This window comes from Orussus abietinus, unplaced genomic scaffold (assembly GCF_000612105.2).
Source record: "Orussus abietinus isolate OABI.00-Male unplaced genomic scaffold, Oabi_2.0 scaffold24, whole genome shotgun sequence".
Lineage (NCBI taxonomy): Eukaryota > Metazoa > Arthropoda > Insecta > Hymenoptera > Orussidae > Orussus > Orussus abietinus.
This window is the reverse complement of record NW_019394437.1, coordinates 320,901-337,451: the sequence shown is the minus strand read 5'-3', so window position 1 is coordinate 337,451 and position 16,551 is coordinate 320,901. Positions and strand designations below refer to the sequence as shown.

Below are 16,551 nucleotides of genomic sequence, written 5' to 3'. Positions count from 1 at the left end.
AATGCTCCGGGACTTGTGGAGTCCTTCGTCAGATACGCTGCATGTAGTACAAAACTTTACATCATTTTAAAACTTTCCGTCGTCCTTAATACACTTATTATAGGAGCATCATTTTTTTTTTAGTAAAAAGATATATTACATTACTTTGAAATATTTTAGTCGAAGCGTCCGCTACCGGAAACAGTTGATAATTGTTTTGGTCACTCGTTACAGGCGGTCGGATATGTCTTTGGCGTTTTCCTTGCTATTGGCAATGCGCGAGCCAAATTGAAATGCTCTTTTTGGAAAATTGGCGGTGCTTTGGAGACCCAATCTACGAGCCACGAGACGTAGCAGCAGCTTGTCCCCTAAACCCGGAGGCATCCTGTCGGTTGGGAAACATCTAGACAAGAGTTGCACCCGTGAAAAAAGTGAGGAACGAAATTTTGTATTAATTTAAGAAAGAAGCATATAAGCTAACATACCGTTCCCATGGTTTCAGTCTTTTGACATATCGCACAACCCTTTCGTCGAGGTATGGCAATCGAGACTGCCTACCATGGTCGGATACGATTCTGTCGTCTCTGCCCAAATTCCTTTCGGAAATTCTATCAAGTTCGTGACTTAACTCTCGAGTTAAAGCAGCCCAGCCTTTGTGCTTTAAAGTAGTTCGGTGTCTCATATAACCACCGAACAATTCATCGGCACCCATGCCCAAAAGAAGAACTCTGCAAGGTGATTCATAGGACTCGTTGCTCGTGTAACACTGACCTTTCCCTCGACTGGCAAACCATACCGCACAACCCAAACTTTCATCGAGAACCGTTCGAAGAGGATAGACCAAGTCGGATATCCTTGAAGAGCGATACATTTGCAATTCTGACTGCGTCACATTTATCTGAAATGATCGTCAATGGAGATTACTCCTTTGAGTGGCAATGGTTTCTTTAGAAAATGCAGATGATTGATCATTTGTCAAGATATTGCTTCACACACCTCGATAAGATTCCATTCTCTGTTAGGACAAATCTGTAGAAGTTCATTATACGTCTGCCTTCCAGTTTTTCTGTCCGGCACGTCATATTGCAATGTATTAGAAGACTGTCCATTTTTGATCACAGCTTTCTCAAAAGCTACATTTATGAGATCGATGCACTCGTTTTCAGGAATAAATTCATTGGCTAGAATAGCTAGAATGGCAGAATCTAAGCCTCCGGAAAACAGAACACCCACTTTTGTGTGGGGACATTCGATACTCTTCCCACTCAGTACAGTTTTTATACAGTCTTTACAATAATGTGGCTTTTTATTTACTCTAACTTCGACAGACTTCTTCAGTAGCTCTAGTAGATGTTCCACTCTCTGAAGGACATCATTGTTTTCTAGTAAGTTAGTCATCGCTTCTTCGATGCTTTCGTAATAACTAATGTCTTCTAAATATTGTATGTCTGCCGCTTCTGGTTCTACGTGTAAATCGAGAAATTCAGTTTTAGATGATAGTATCGTTTCTTGAATACTCACATCTACGTCGAGATGTGCTTCTAAATCTTCGATAGCATGTGCAAAATGTAAATCAGGTGCTGTCCATGGATAGCAAGCTAAATTAATGATTGGAAGATTTAAATCGATAACAAATATTCCAATTGCAGGTACTTCAATAATACCATTAACATTCTTGCTCGCTGCAGAAGTCAGCATAATGAAATTCCGTTCAAGGTTTAATTTAATCAGTAAACTATGCCTTCCTATACAATCCCTTCCAAAGTATAACAGATTTTTATGTCTTTGGAAATAAACAAAACTATAAGGACCTTCCACATCCTTTAGAATTTGTGATATATTATCAGATAATTCAAAATTATTTAAAACGGTGATGGTATCGCACGTATTATCGCTAGCCTGTAACGGGTTCAAGGTATCATTTAAGAGCTCATTTATATTCTTAAGAAGTTATTCATTTTCTATAAATATTAACGATGAAAAGATATTTTATATTCTTACCAAATTCCCAGAGAAAATATCTCCATTCCAAAGGAGAACATTGCCGGTAGAATCTATACATGGTTGAATCAAACATTTATCCCCTTGCATCCATAAGACGCTAGCTGCAAAATGTGCATGCCAGTCATTAGGCAAGGAGTCAAATCTTTCTGCAAATCCATCAGGGCCCCGGGATGCAATTTTATCTCTGTACCAGTTCCACTAAAAAGGCACGGGTTCATTATTATTGCATTACAAGTTCTTAACTACTGATTTTTAATACAAGTACCTCCGCCTCTCCCGAATTACATTCTGCGGTTGATACAGTGTCACTCTCATGGTGACAAATTTGACAGAATATTCCGCACATGTTTCTTCTCTAACCGGCACGTATAAATGTGCAGTCATACACACAATTACACATTACCCGTGCACGCTCATGATTCATTCGTATATACATGCATACATACTACGAATGGTAAGTTAGTGCGCTGTGTCATATAAAGAACACGAGATTGCGGAGGTTATGTTCCAATGATAATGGCTACAGACTCTTCTTACGTCTTAAGCTTTATTCCCCTCATCTAAAATCCAACTTCATGCTCCATCCTTTTATTCCTACATCCATGGTCTAGACTTTAATTCGTCCGTTGGGCTCTAAAGTAGGGAGCCAATCAGAAAGCTCCTTAACTGACTGCAGCCAATCACAGGCCTTCGTGAGTCCTCGCGATAGTCAACGGAAAGAGTATTTTCATTCTGACGTGATCAATTTAACTCTCGCACTACGATTAAAAACAATATCAGCAGGAAATGTGAGTAAAAATTGTAGCTCTTCTGGCGAAGACGCCAAAGAGCAATGGACTCTAACCGAATGGTAAATCAGGGCTTATACACACCCATGCTACTTGCACGAGCTTGTTCGTCTTGTTCACTTATTTCTCCCTGTACGAGTGCCAGAAAATGTCTAAATGAAATACCTCGCGACCTCGTGATTTCGGTTTAACTGCTCCACTGATAATCGCTATCTAAATTTCTATTGACCTTCATTGACTTCTTTGAAAAAAAATTAATAACCGAAATAAGTAAAAAAGTGAAGTACATTTGATCGGTCCGTTCGACGTAACCATTGTCTTGAATCATTTTTGACTTATCTCTTGCAATACGTATAACTGATCTGGGATTTCGAACCTTTCGAAAAGTCATCCACGATTCTGCAAAATGTTATTTAGAGAAATGTAATTGGTAAAACATGCACGACATCCAAGACGGGTTTTGCTACATGTCATTCTGGTTTTGTGAAGCGTGTCCTGGAAATTAGTAATTTCCGGGTGACGATACGTAATCAGTCGAAAAGAAATGAAACGTTTGTATTAAATATCGATCGGTGCCGTAGGAATACCATGAAGATTTATTTTTAGGCTATCCCACGTGTTTGTCAAAAATAGCATAACCCCACTTACATTGCCTGACATCTTTGCCCGAGTATGAAACCACCGAAAAAACCATGGTTAGTAACTGAAATATAATGGGGTGCCTAACCTTCTGTCATGCAATCGTTCATCCTTAACCTAATGCTGTAAAAACAAATTCAAATTGTATGTATAAAGGATACATAAGTTGTAACAAGTAGTAGCAGGTTTAATAGATAGTTAAAACCTATTGTAATTTATCTAACGGTACAGGCAAGTTGGACAAAGAAACGCCGTCTCGGAAACGAAGCTAACTTGAGCGTGGCGAAATCTACATTGTCTAGAGACAAAAATATGTTCTGTTGGGGTAGTGCCATACATGGAGAACTTGGACTGGGAGGCATCGAAGACGATAATATCCTTTTACCTAGACAGGTGGATTTTAAGAAAGCAAGAGAAATTGTACAAAGTGAGATTCATAACGCCTTCCTTTCTGGTTCGTCTTACTGCTTATCTTTTAATCGTAAGTCTGATCTTTATCGCGTATCCACAGTTGCTTGCGGTGAAAACTACACGATTGTTGTGATCCAAGATGGCGAGATTTATTCCTGTGGAAATAATGATTATGGACAGCTTGGCCATGACAAACCACGAAAAAGGCTACGTAGGTATCCATAACATAAAAATGTGTAAGATCATTAATCAAGAAGTTCTACTTTATACAATAAAGAATTAAGAAGTAATATTTAATTGTTTATTTCATACAGAGATGATAGATAGCATACCTGGGAACATTTTTAAGAATGCAGCATGTGGAAGCAGTCATACGGTAGCAGTTAATGAATGGGGACAATTATTTAGCTGGGGTTGCAACTCCGAAGGTCAATTAGGTAAGCATAGTATAAAATAAGTACTGATATATAGATTTCATTTTCATTATTAATACAGGTCAAGATTCGACTAAAAATGCTGAGTTTATACCACGTATGGTGAGAACATTAGGGACAAGTATTGTTGTACAAATATCATGTGGCCTGAATCATACTCTTGCGTTAACGAATAATGGAGATTTGTATGCTTGGGGTAGTAATAACGACGGGCAGCTTGGTCTTGGGCCTGATATTAAAAAGGAAACCAAACCCAAACATATACAGAGTTTAGCTACAGTACCAATTGCATTTATCGCCTGTGGTGGTTATCACAGCATAGCAGTTTCGAAATCAGGTAAAATAAAACGACAATATTTATAACGAGTATTAAAATCTATCTAATAAATAAATTTTACTAACGTTAGGGGCTGTTTTTGCATGGGGAAAGAACTCCTTTGGTCAGCTTGGCTTAAACGATACCGTTAATAGAAGTCACCCTGTTCACCTGAGAACAATGAGAAATTCCAAAGTGTGTTACGTAGCCTGCGGTGAAGATTTCTCGGTGTTCCTAACTATGGTAAGACATCTAGTACCAAGAAAAATTTAATTTTTAAATTTTGCCTTTGTTTCTAGGATGGTGGAGTATTTAGTTGTGGAGCTGGAATGTATGGTCAACTGGGTCATGGAAATAATAGCAATGAAATATTACCTCGGCAAATAATGGAACTGATGGGCAGTATAGTTACTCAAGTGTGTTTTAACTCTTATGACTTGTGCTTATGTTGTATCTGAATATAAAAGTCACAAACTTTTAATATTTAAGATATCTTGTGGAAGAAGACACACATTGGCATTAATACCTTCTCGTGGAAGAGTTTATGCTTGGGGATTGGGTGGGGCTGGACAGTTAGGTACTCGCTTAGCCAGAAGTATAGCTACTCCACAAGAAGTAAACGGTCCATGGACATCTAATAAATCGTCTATGGTTGAATACAAATCTGAATCCGATCCTTATGCTAATTGTGTAGTAAGACATATTTTCACCGGTTGGGATCATTGTTTTGCAACAGTTACACCAAGGCAGGTAAGATCGATAATCTAAAAGTCATTTTCCCCATTACTTCAGCATTGCAATCGATTATAGGATAACATAAAACCTGATGACTGCAGAATGTTACCTCCCATGTCACAAATTCTGACCGTAACGGAGGAGCAACTGACTGCTTGTCAAAGAGTTCCTCGAGGCGCACTAGTAGATCATGACCTTTTGACGTAAGCAAGATTATTAGCCTCTTTGCAATATTTTGGCAAACCTATATTCGTATTACATACTTGAAAACTTGGGAGATGAATACATTCTTTCATTACAGATATCTGGAGACTGTCTTCAGGAGTCAGGCGTGCATTAATGCTTCTTTTCTACTTGCTAACGATGCTCATTATGGATGCTCAAGTAAACTCCCTGGAGTGGATGAAGAATGCGCTATCAGATTATTCGGAATTATTTCAGAATTGGAGAACGATACAATTAAAGACTTGGTAAATTGACCTATTTACTTGAGATATGACGTGATATTTATCAACCGTGTATACTTATTACCGACTCGAGCTTTATGAATCGCTCTAGATATTCACCAGCATTACGGAGAGCCTTATACCATCCCTAAAACCTTCACCTCCGGATGTGGAATGTTTGCGAGTGTACCTGACATTGCCTTTCTACTGTGGTTTTGCCAACGTTAAAAATTACAAAATTATACATAAACCTTTTGCCAAGGCGGTTTTAGGACTGAAACCCGAAGCCCTGAAGGTTATTAAACTATGGTGGAGTAAGGCATCGACTTACTTTTTTGATCGACTTGTCCGTACTTACAAAGCTGTTGTGTTGGACTTTTTAAATCGTCCAAAAGTGAAGGAAAGCAAGGTAGAGTTTTACGAATTACTTACTTTCGTTCCAGCCCGTTAATTATAAATGTTTTCAACATCTTGTAGAGCGTTTCATGGGACCCAGCGCTTGAACTTGCTTTAGACTTGTTGCGGATGTTGAATAAAATCAGTCATTCAGCACCGGAAGGCTTACGAGTGCCTTGTACATCTTTCCACTTACCAGAATTATCAGAAATCATAGATATTAAAACGGACTATTTCAAATGGATTACGGAAAAGGGCAATCATTCTGTGAGTACAGTTTATTCCTTGCTGCTGGTGAATCATTATTTTTTTTTTCCTGAACTACTTTGCTTCATTTTCTTCTAGTATCGGAAGATATACTTCTGCGATTATCCCTTCTTGTTCGATGCCCAGGCGAAGATAATATTACTGGAAACCGATCAAGCTATACAGGTACAGGATTTCATTCGAGGCATGGGCTCGATGTAATTTCAGTACATTACTAAAAATTCATTTTCTTCACTAGATGCAATCCGCAATGAATGAAGCTGCTACTCGAGCTATAACTCACATGCTACTTTCTTCTTTCCCCATAAATGAGGCCGATGCTCATATGCACCGCCACCAATTCGTCACTCTAAACGTATCGAGGGAAAATTTAGTAGCGGACACATTGAGAGAACTGTCACAATACGACTCTAGTGATCTTAAGAAACCTCTCAGAGTATGTAGAACTATTTCAATGTGTGAAATAATTTTTTTTATTAATTTGGGACTATTAGTCGGTAATATACATTTAGGTTAAATCTAGTAATTCCATATTTTTTTAAGTACAAATAATCTCGTAGGTAAAATTCCACGGGGAAGAAGCGGAAGATGCAGGTGGTGTTAAAAAGGAATTCTTCTTACTTCTTCTGAAGGAAATCCTTGACCCTAAGTATGGGATGTTCAAGCAATACGAGGAAACCAGAACCATTTGGTTTAGTGAAGATTCACTAGAGGATGAAGCCATGTATTTTTTAATAGGGCTTCTATGTGGACTCGTTATCTATAATTTTATTATCATCGATTTGCCGTTCCCCTTGGTGCTGTACAAGAAATTGCTACATGAACCCGTTGGATTGAGTGACGTCAACGATATGTCCCCAGTTCTCGCTAAGTACGTCAGCTGTGTAGCACGTTGTGCTGTTTGAAACAAGATATTCAATTTCCTTGATCGTAGGAGCCTGCAGAACATTCTCGATTACGAGGAGCCAGATTTAGAGGAGGTGTTTTGTTTGTACTTCGAAGTGACCAGAGAAGTCTTCGGGGAGCGAAAAATCTATGAGCTGATACCAGGCGGCAGCAAAATTCCTGTAACGATAAATAATAAGTATGTCATTTTTACGTAAGGAAATATTGGATTAATCGCTTCCATGCTGACTAGTTAATAACTAAATAACTCAAATAATTAGGGAAACATAGCATAAATAGGATATCCAAATTATACTCTCCGGAGCGAGTAGACTAGGAGATTTATTTTCTACGTTTTCGCAGGAAACAATTCGTGGACCTGTACGTAGACTACATTTTAAACAAGTCAGTAGAATCTCATTTCGAAGCTTTCCATCAAGGCTTCCATAAAGTATGTGGCGGCCGAGTACTTGAACTATTCCATAGCCATGAGCTGATGGCGGTAGTGGTTGGAAATGAGAATTATGACTGGGTAGAACTTGAAAAAAATTCCACGTACAAGGAAGGCTACACAAAAGACGACCCTACGATTGTTCTTTTCTGGCAGGTCTTCCATGAACTACCATTGGAAGAGAAGAAAAAGTTTTTACTCTTCTTGACCGGGAGCGACCGAATCCCTTTGCAGGGCATGAAAGCTATCAAGGTTACTTTCCTTTATTTTAAATCATTACTCTCATCCGTTTGAAAGGCATGATTACAGGTGTATCTTCTTTTTTAGATCACCATACAACCTTTGGCCGATGAAAGACTTCTACCCGTTGCTCATACTTGCTTCAATATTTTGGACTTGCCACGATATCAGACTCGGGAAAGATTAAAGTATAAATTGTTACAGGCTATTCAACAAACTCAAGGTTTCTCATTAGTTTAACTCTTGAGCTGAGGGATGAGACAATCCTGACGAACTAACTAAAAAAAAGTCATGCAGATACAGATTGACTCGCACACTAAGTCGAAGGTTGATTATGATCTAATGCTGATCGAAAGTAAACTTTTCTATACATCGATCTCCGTTGCCGCAGTGTTGGCGACTCATTTCATTTCACCCACGTAAATTTTGGTCTATCGGCAAACCTCTTGCATACTTAATTTTGGAGTCAAAAGGAAATATTCTTGTATACGTAAACCGGGTTTCTAGTCACAAAACACCATCGCGATGTCATGTAAACGATCTGCATTTTTTTTTTTTCTTCTAAAACCCGTCAAAGAGATTGAACGAGGATGTTTATTTTTTTATCGCCTTTGAATATATAACAAATGGGTTTCTTCCATATTAATGAATCTAGAAATCTTATAGCGGAAACCCGTATTCGTTGAAGAAGAGAAATATCTCAGGGAAGGTTTCCAGCATGTCGAAGCGTGGTTTTTAAATACGACCATCCTATTTTCTGAGAATATTGAGTGTTTTTCAGAAAACGCTGAAATGTTTTATAAGCTGTACCTCGTTACGATGTTTTATGAGAAATTTATATTACTTTTATAGCTTGAACGAATCTAAAGAAAAAGGGGGGAAAAAGAGAGAAAATCGAACTGTGCGCGTGCCTTGAGTAAATCGGTACAAACCCGGCATTGATCGAATGAAAGATAATGTTTCTTTATTTATTTATCACTGAAGAAATCTATTCCGTTTTCCTGTAAAAAATACTAATGATTAAACAAGAAATAGAGAGATCTATTTTGCTATAAAATACCTCTCGGAGAGCAAGACATAGCATAATTAAGTTAGATTAACTGTTGGTAACTTTAATTGACACGATTGGGAGCTAAATGCATCATGCAATGTTATACAAATCATGTACTATTACTGATAGATCAATGTGAGACGATAGCGAATAAATGTTTGTAAAATAAACGGAAAAGTGGAATGAGACTTGCTTTGCCAGCAAGATTCCTTTATCCGTTGGATCAGTTGATATATGTATATTTCCCATTGTAGTGCTATAAATCTCACAGCGGAGTTTTTCTTTTAGTCGGATTGTAAAAGAAATGTACATACAAGCACTCACCTTCGCATTGGACCCTTTTGCATCAACAATGAATGTTCTTCAGTTTCGGTTTTCACTTGAATGTTAGCTTCGAGGAAAGCCTGTAAACCATCTATCGCAAGGCATCGAATATTTCAGACCATTGAATAAAAAGTCATTGTCTACTTAAATAAACTTCTGTATATTTTACATATCTCAGCAGATTTCAATGATATTCTCGTGATTATGGGTTTTCGTTCGGGGGTAAAATTGCCTTTCGACAAATTATATTATTCAAATTCAGGCACGTGTGGGGGTAGTGCATGTACATTTTTTTCTTTTTTTAAGGGGTAAATTTCGTTTTAACATTAAGGATCGATTAGTGACTCGATTTGATGTCACATCGTCATTTTCGACGTCGCGTTTCTCAATTGACAAATTCAATGTCACGAGAGACGCGGTGTTATCAAGGTGTCAGTGAAAAGTTAATGTAGCTGGAACTGAACCGTCAATTCGGGAGCATTAATGGCGAGCGAACGGTGAAGACTTGTCACGACATTTTCCTCAGCTTTTCCGGACGACCGGATTGGGCAAACTCGCGGGGAATGCTGGCGAATCCCATTGGCGAGCGAAAACCACGAGGAGGACCATCGTGGCCATGTTTGCGAGCATCCGAGCCAAACAAACTTCCAAGGAAACGGGGACGCGCAAGATATTTAACGACTTAACGATGGACGAGGTTTTGTTAATGCTGATAGGCCGGCGTGAAGTACTGAGTTCCCGGGGGAGCTCTGTATCCCGGATAGGTGCTGTTTAGGGCGTGCTGGGCGAAGAATCCCGTGTAGTCTTTCTGGACACGGCGTGGCCTGAATGCAGGACCCTTTGCCAGCTCCAGTCGAGCTCTGTTTTCCGCTTCCGTCTGGACCTTCACCGATTCCGGTGGCCATTTCATGTCACCTCTCATGTTGCCGCTTACGGGCGCCTTCGTCGCAGCCGGTTGTGCCTGGTACACGGGGGCCGGTAGCTAAAATAATAATATAATGCATCAGTGAACGTTTAAACATTTAGACAGATTTATATTACCTGAGAAATCGGTGGCTCCGATCGTAAGGTAATCGTCGAGGGCGGCGCTTCGAACACTGCAGTCGTACCTGAGGTAGGGTAAACTTGGACAGGTTGTTTCTGCTGTTGTTGGGGTGGTACTCTGTATCCCTGTTCCTGCAAATAATATCCCAAGATATAAATATTATTTCGTTGGATAACATTTGCAATTTCAGGGCAACCCTTCCAGAGGAACCGGTCGTCGGCCGACCACGCGATTCACCCTGGGACCTAACGAGTATTTTTGGCAATCGAAGACGAAACCCTTTGATACTTATTTCGGACAAATTAACGAAGTGATTCTTACAATCTAGAAGTAAGTCTCGTACGTTTAATCAAGACCTAAAAAAAAGGTATATCAATTTTTAGGGATTTTTTTATCGGTGCGGGTCATACTTACCTGGCCGGGCTGACCCCAGGTGGGCTGGTCAGGAGCTTGCTGCAGCAACGGCGAGGTTGCTGGCGGGGTGACCGGCTTCCAGGGTTTATTAGGCGAGGCTTGGAATTGCGAGGGTTGCCGAAGAGTCCCTCCTGGACTCACTGGAGACGGGGATGCTGCCTTCAAGTTCTGGGACGCAGGCTGCGGCGACTCGGCCGGCACGGGACTGCTCTGGTAGGAGGCGAACTCACCGCGCGTCTATTTCTCGGCAAGCAAATAATGTCGTTCGTTGCACGTTTACCTTGCGACTTGCGATCAGCTTTTGCCACTTTGCATTGTTATTCGAAGCTCGGCTCCCTCGACCTTCGGGCGCTCGTCCGAGGTCTTGGAAATGGTCGGCGATTTCCTCAGGGTTAGTGCTCTAGGGGACGTCTAGTGCGTGGATTAGTCACAGACACGGATCGTGCTTATCTTCACTTGTTGCGGAAAGAAAAGAGTCATTGAATGCTTACAAAATTTCCCCCCCTTTCGAGCGATTTCATTGTTTAGAAAAATCGACGCGTTGGTAACAAAAATCCTCCTCAAAGTGAAACTTCATATGACAGTCAGTACATATAAATTCCCACGCTGTGAAGATGTTACGAAAAATGAAACGCCTTTTGTATATTCATTAACTCTTTTCTTTGGGGAAGGAAGGATTAAGCTGACTACCTTCGCCTGTACAGGGCTCTGCTCCACGTAGATGAACTCTTGATCCTCGGATTCTGGGGGCCAAGCGACTCGTTTCAGACCTGGAGAAAGACAATAGATTTATTTAAAAGTATTATTTTAAACTCATGAACGATTTCAGATTTTTTCCATGCCTAAGCGAGCCTAAAGTCCTGCTTTCCATCATGGTGATGTCAGAGGTCAATAATGGAAATGATACTTCTTTCTTTTCCGCGAAAACAACGCTTTCGTCACCGCTTAAGAAATAAGACAACGATTTATCGGGTTCTGCCGAAATTTTCTACGCAGTTGGCCGCGGACCCTGGAGCCGCTCCTCGTGGGATGAGATGTCGATCTCCTGTCTCTCCCTCTCTCTCTTGAACGTAATCGAGATTCGCGAATTGCGTCAGGTGCAAGGTAGCCTCGAGTCCTCGGCCAACGTTTACAAAATGCATTATTGTACGACCCTCGCGCCACGGAGCCAAGTTTATATTTGACAATTATTGCCGAGGAACAGTCAGAATGGTGGAGGGCGGAATGGCCTCGCACGATATTATTAGGTATTTCGCGAAAGTGCAATATGTTACATTTGTATGCACTGGTAGGACTCCGTTGATAGAGTAACATGCACTCTTCTTATTATCATTTTCCACCATTGTCATGAATTTCAACGTCCTATCCGCCCAACCCAAGGGGAAAGTTCTTTTCTTACGCGAACCCACGTGAGGATCTGGAGAAAAATATGAAAATAGGGCTTTATGCAAATTATCAATATGAACTGTTGCGTTAAAGTACCTTAAGGGATGTCGAGGAAGCGGTTACCTGGAGCTGGACGAAAAAGCAGCCGGCTGTCAGAAGTGCAGGGACGATCATTGCGAGGGCAGGAAGAAGGCCGACAATCGCGAGAGCAACTTCGCGGTCGCAGAAATCGACGGACCTCGGTTGTCGTCAGCACAGGCGGCGAAACGGTCTTGACACCTCGAAGGTTCGAGGTAAGCAGCAAAAGCAGAGTTTAAGGTAGCCGACCAAGCGTGGAGCATTGTTAGGCTGTCGTTAGGTTTAACAACCCTCAATGATTGCATTCTCGATGAGCTGCGCCGATAAGTTGGGCGGTCGCTGGTTAGGGCCATGGTTTCGTTAGAGCGTCCGTGTTAGCTTGATGATGTTACGGATGATTCTTGGGCTCTGGAAATTTGTTAATTCTCAGCTGATAGCAGTTACATGCACGGCGGGAACTATGTAAAGTTCACGGCCTTCCGTTCCGCGTAAACCCATCGATAATCCGTTTACGAGCGGGGGCTTTGGCTGACAAACACCGGGATGGTCGGCGCGATTCGTTAGGGTGCAGAATCGTACAGATGGGTAAAGGTTTCCTTCCGCTTACCAGGTTGTCCCGCCCGTTGCCTGGCTTCCTCCTCCTCGAGCATCCGAAGCACGGCGCTGTTCTGCAGATTCGCGGGCTTCGCCAACTGGTTGAAGTCGATCCTGGAAGAAGGCCAGAATAAGACGCGGATCGGTATAAATTTCCAGGGCTCCCACGTTTCCGCCCACGAGGGACCCTCGTCCGGCGGAAAACCGGGGAAAACTCGCGAACGAGGGATCACCTCCTCTGGGCGATCATCGGTAATCGGAGACTCGGCACCTCCGGCGACTCGTTCCGCAACTTAGACGGCGATAACTCGGACCAACGCTCGGGGGAAGTACGGCTCCGATTTTGCGCAATTTACCCACTCCTCTCCTCGAGGTTTATTTCTATCGCGAGTGAATCGTCTCTCTTAAAATAAAGGATTCCCAATGACAACTGCACCGCTGCCGAGCGCTGAGTCAGACCTCTCGACGTCGGCTGTCAATCGGGTTCGACGAGTCGCCGACCTGGCGCGAGGAACTCGCCAGATGCGTCCCTCCGCAAGGTGGTTGTTGATCGGAGACCACCGGCTGCCAGGATTCGTCCAGGAGCCAATTCCTTGTATAGGTTCTCGAATAGTTCCTCTAGCGAAAGTTAGGACTTTAGGATTGGCTCTCCGGGGTGATCTGCCTCCAGGATCCACCTCCGGGGTGAACATATTACCTCCGATCAACCTCATGCAAGGATTAACGAATACTGCGGATTAGGAAAGCAGATAGGGAGCAATTGCAACGTCCTTTGTTATCAGGGTAGAAGTTGACTGTAATGGATTATCAGGGGAAGATTCTTACGTTCAGGGTGTGTCTCATTCACGAGCTGGAATAGGATCCGTCCTGGAGCTAATTTTGTCCACAAAATCTGGGATAGTTCCTCTAGCGGATCTTAAATTAGGACTTTCGGATCGCTTCTTCTCCGAGGGTGGAAATCTCAGTTCCGATCAAGCCGCATGCATGGATGAGCTAATCTCGTGGCATTAGGGAAGCAGTCAGCGAGTAATCCCGACGCCTTGTCGTCAGAGTACAAGTACACTGTAATATATTGTTAGTACGAAATTCTTACATGTAGAATGTGTCTTACTCACTAGCTGAAGGGATGACGAATAGAAATTTGGTGAAGGGTACTAACCCGACTGCACCGTTGGAAAGGACCTGGGTCTGTCGGTCCAATGTTTCCTGGATCGTCTGCGGCGAATACAATTTAATAGGTGAGTTGAACTGCTTGTTCACGAACTTTGGCCCCGGGCTAGCCATATTTCCAGGTTCCCAGCTACGACGCTTTCGGCTGCTGAAATTGTACGCACAAAGTCCTTTTAACTCGCTCACGTATATTCGACAGTCTTGAATTAAAGCTATGTAGGATTTCCGGTAGTCTCTTACACCGATAACAAAGATAGCTGCACCCGTAACGATTAATCGTGGCGATTTGTAATCCGTGCAGTTAAATCGAGATCTGCAATCTCCACGCCTCATCCATATATCAGTTAAATTTGTACGGTTCGGTTTACAGAAATTTATCGCAACGATTTATCGTAACGCATATAGCGACCTTAAGTAGGAACGGAATTACATCCAGCCAACTTACAAGATTAATCCTCCCACGTTACGGGATTTATTTTAAGCCGCAGTGTTTTCGCAGACTCGGATATTCGAACCAAGGGGCTCCTAAAAATATTCCTGTATTTTCTAAGTTTTCTAATATTAAAGAAAAGCCGCTTGGCTCGAGGCTGAATCGAGAGGAGCCAACTGGCTCCGCGAAAACTGTGTGGCGTAAAAATGGCGAGCCGTTTTATGCACGCCATTGTCGCGTCAAATTGGACGGTCTTGAGACAGTGATTTCTTTTTAAGACATTCTCTTAGCGGAATTCGACAACGATGTTGATTCGGAAGACAACATCGACGACGGTCCTTGCGAAACACCCGGACGTGTACACGAGTATGAGTCGGTCGGGGTATTCTGGAATCTGTGCCAGGAAAACAGGGACGAGTGCTGTCGCGAGCACGAGAACCGACTAACCTTCTAAAAAGCTACGTTTTTAATAATAATTCGACCTGTAAACATTATTACTACTTAAGGGAACGTGAAAGTGGCGTCAAAGAGTTGATGAAATTTTTCGAAAATGGGTGTGCCGACTTTTTTCAGACTTTATAAGGAGGCTGTAAGAAAGGTTCCGACCCCCATAGCAAGCGACGTGATTCCTTTAGAATTTGTCCACGATAGAAAATGGAATCGAGGCACAAGAAATTGTGGGGATTCTTGTGGACGTATCCCTGGTGAGTGGCCACGAGTGCCCTACCGCGGTTATTTTTGCTACGAAATTCCATCGGATATATCTACATCGTCCGCAAAATCTGCGCCTCCCACTTGGTCCTCCTTGAGTTCGAATGGGTCCACAAGTGTTAAATTACTCTAGCTGGACTCTAAAGGTGCAGCTAAAACGCACAAAAAGTAGCGCTTAGGGTAATTCGCAATGACCCTGACGCGAAACGTTCTATTAATGAACAAGAGGAGACGCATTCATAGCTTTAGATTAACGCCAACAATAAAAGTCATACAATAAAGATGCAATTAACGACTCCACATTGTCGGATCGTTAATTAATACGTTATTCCTTGTTTAACAGGAGTTGCGAAAATTCTGGAGACCTCTCAAGGTCCCAGGTCGGTTCTCGTGGCGCGAAGATTGCGAAGCAGAGGACGAGGAGGATGACGGGAAAAAGAATGACGAAGTTGGACAGTGACAGGGCGACTCTCGCGGCGGTAATTGTGCGTTGGCACCGAGAAACTCCCCACTTAACAACCCTTCCACTCGGCGCGATGGTAACACCGTGCAACGTCTTTCTTTTTAGTTATTTTGCCCTCTTTGTCGCGAGTCGCGCAATGCGTTCACCTACCTCAGAGGACGTAGAGCTCGTGTTCTCCGTAAGGTGGAACGCACTGAACTCAAAAGCAAAAGCTCTAAAGACTGGGCGACCCTCTTCCTCCTCCATCGCCTACATTCCTCCTCTTCCTCCTTTCCTCATAGCGGCCCGGGTTATTTTCGGCCCCCCGCGCACCGCACGCTCCTTTGCTTCGCGATTCCAAAAGACTCGAATTAAATGGGACTTTGGAAAAGCGTCCACAATGGAGCGTCGGCGTTCGCTATCTAGAATTAATCTTAGACGAGCGCATCGCAATTCGTCCCCCGGTAACGACTAAAACATGAACGTACAATTTTTACAATTCTCACGCCTTACTCTTACCAATAAGAGTGATTTAATTTGACAGTCAGAACGCGAAGATGCGTAAGAAGTCGACAGATATGAAACTATATACAAAAAAGCGTTTCTCAAAGTAGGACGGGAAAAGAGAGAACGAAACGTTGGCCTTTGAAACGGCACATGCAAACACGAGGAATAGAAGCAGAGGGCCGGATGTTGAAGCGGTCGTAAGTCTCCGGTTCGAATGGCGATGCTAACGAGGATGGGAACTAATATCGCCGAACGGGCCGCGATGTAAGCTTTGAGGCGATAAATTCCGACATTGCAGATGTATAACGAGGCCCAAGATATACCCTCGCTCGTCGCCCTTCGGTAACACAGGCCGTACGGCGTTCTCCGTAAACCCCCCATAAATCGCGGCCGCGCTATTCGGCTAGC

At 42.4% G+C, this 16,551-nt stretch overlaps 3 protein-coding genes across 18 annotated transcripts; 1 reads left to right on the top strand and 2 right to left on the bottom strand.

Moving 5' to 3' along the window:
• Window positions 1-207: 207 nt before the first annotated feature.
• Window positions 208-2,633, bottom strand: LOC105701609 (asparagine synthetase domain-containing protein 1). Of its 3 annotated transcripts, XM_023432324.1 has the most exons (6): window positions 2,249-2,369; window positions 1,981-2,181; window positions 1,644-1,878; window positions 976-1,442; window positions 465-877; window positions 208-382 (listed from the first exon to the last, which is right to left on the bottom strand). In XM_023432324.1, the coding sequence occupies exons 1-6, from the start codon at window positions 2,327-2,329 to the stop codon at window positions 208-210; spliced, it is 1,572 nt and encodes a 523-aa protein (XP_023288092.1). In that variant the 5' UTR covers window positions 2,330-2,369. The 3 variants fall into 3 exon arrangements, with proteins under 3 accessions (XP_023288092.1, XP_023288091.1, XP_012283912.1); XM_023432323.1 differs by lacking the exon at window positions 2,249-2,369 and adding an exon at window positions 2,521-2,633 and having other exon boundaries at window positions 976-1,878; XM_012428489.1 differs by having other exon boundaries at window positions 976-1,878.
• On the top strand, window positions 318-9,230 carry LOC105701604 (probable E3 ubiquitin-protein ligase HERC4). Of its 10 annotated transcripts, none has more exons than XM_012428471.1 (19): window positions 2,683-2,771; window positions 3,378-3,466; window positions 3,642-3,837; window positions 3,922-4,032; window positions 4,136-4,258; window positions 4,317-4,592; window positions 4,663-4,814; window positions 4,871-4,987; window positions 5,061-5,321; window positions 5,382-5,509; window positions 5,608-5,776; window positions 5,865-6,161; window positions 6,230-6,415; window positions 6,494-6,580; window positions 6,654-6,851; window positions 6,976-7,286; window positions 7,350-7,499; window positions 7,664-8,003; window positions 8,079-9,230. In XM_012428471.1, exons 2-19 carry the CDS (start codon window positions 3,464-3,466, stop codon window positions 8,229-8,231), a joined length of 3,258 nt encoding a protein of 1,085 aa, XP_012283894.1. In that variant the 5' UTR covers window positions 2,683-2,771; window positions 3,378-3,463; the 3' UTR covers window positions 8,232-9,230. The 10 variants fall into 10 exon arrangements, with proteins under 10 accessions (XP_012283900.1, XP_012283899.1, XP_012283894.1 ...); XM_012428473.2 differs by lacking the exon at window positions 2,683-2,771 and adding an exon at window positions 2,790-2,833; XM_012428475.2 differs by lacking the exon at window positions 2,683-2,771 and adding an exon at window positions 2,939-3,049.
• A 277-nt stretch (window positions 9,231-9,507) lies between these two features.
• On the bottom strand, window positions 9,508-16,001 carry LOC105701618 (predicted GPI-anchored protein 58). 5 transcript variants are annotated; one of them, XM_023432325.1, is made up of 7 exons: window positions 15,808-16,001; window positions 14,043-14,198; window positions 12,897-12,997; window positions 11,516-11,595; window positions 10,826-11,062; window positions 10,408-10,542; window positions 9,508-10,348 (listed from the first exon to the last, which is right to left on the bottom strand). In XM_023432325.1, exons 2-7 carry the CDS (start codon window positions 14,165-14,167, stop codon window positions 10,070-10,072), a joined length of 957 nt encoding a protein of 318 aa, XP_023288093.1. In that variant the 5' UTR covers window positions 14,168-14,198; window positions 15,808-16,001; the 3' UTR covers window positions 9,508-10,069. The 5 variants fall into 5 exon arrangements, with proteins under 5 accessions (XP_023288093.1, XP_012283927.1, XP_012283928.1 ...); XM_012428504.2 differs by having other exon boundaries at window positions 14,043-14,201; window positions 15,808-15,999; XM_012428505.2 differs by lacking the exon at window positions 15,808-16,001 and adding an exon at window positions 14,499-14,546 and having other exon boundaries at window positions 14,043-14,201.
• Between the last annotated feature and the right edge of the window lie 550 nt (window positions 16,002-16,551).

Excerpts from the sequence above, each read along its gene's own strand:
- LOC105701604 (XM_012428469.2), top strand. Across the intron at positions 4,815-4,870 it reads TCTCGGTGTTCCTAACTATG|GATGGTGGAGTATTTAGTTG; the intron begins GTAAGACATCTA and ends CTTTGTTTCTAG. Across the intron at positions 5,510-5,607 it reads GTAGATCATGACCTTTTGAC|ATATCTGGAGACTGTCTTCA; the intron begins GTAAGCAAGATT and ends CTTTCATTACAG.
- LOC105701609 (XM_012428489.1), bottom strand. The coding sequence starts at position 2,329 with ATGTGCGGAATATTCTGTCAAATTTGTCACCATGAGAGTGACACTGTA. Across the intron at positions 2,182-2,248 it reads GTAATTCGGGAGAGGCGGAG|TGGAACTGGTACAGAGATAA; the intron begins GTACTTGTATTA and ends GTGCCTTTTTAG. Across the intron at positions 878-975 it reads GAGAATGGAATCTTATCGAG|ATAAATGTGACGCAGTCAGA; the intron begins GTGTGTGAAGCA and ends CGATCATTTCAG.
- LOC105701618 (XM_023432325.1), bottom strand. The coding sequence starts at position 14,167 with ATGGCTAGCCCGGGGCCAAAGTTCGTGAACAAGCAGTTCAACTCACCT. Across the intron at positions 11,596-12,896 it reads GCAACGGGCGGGACAACCTG|GTCTGAAACGAGTCGCTTGG; the intron begins GTAAGCGGAAGG and ends GTCTTTCTCCAG. Across the intron at positions 10,543-10,825 it reads CCTGGGGTCAGCCCGGCCAG|GAACAGGGATACAGAGTACC; the intron begins GTAAGTATGACC and ends TATTATTTGCAG.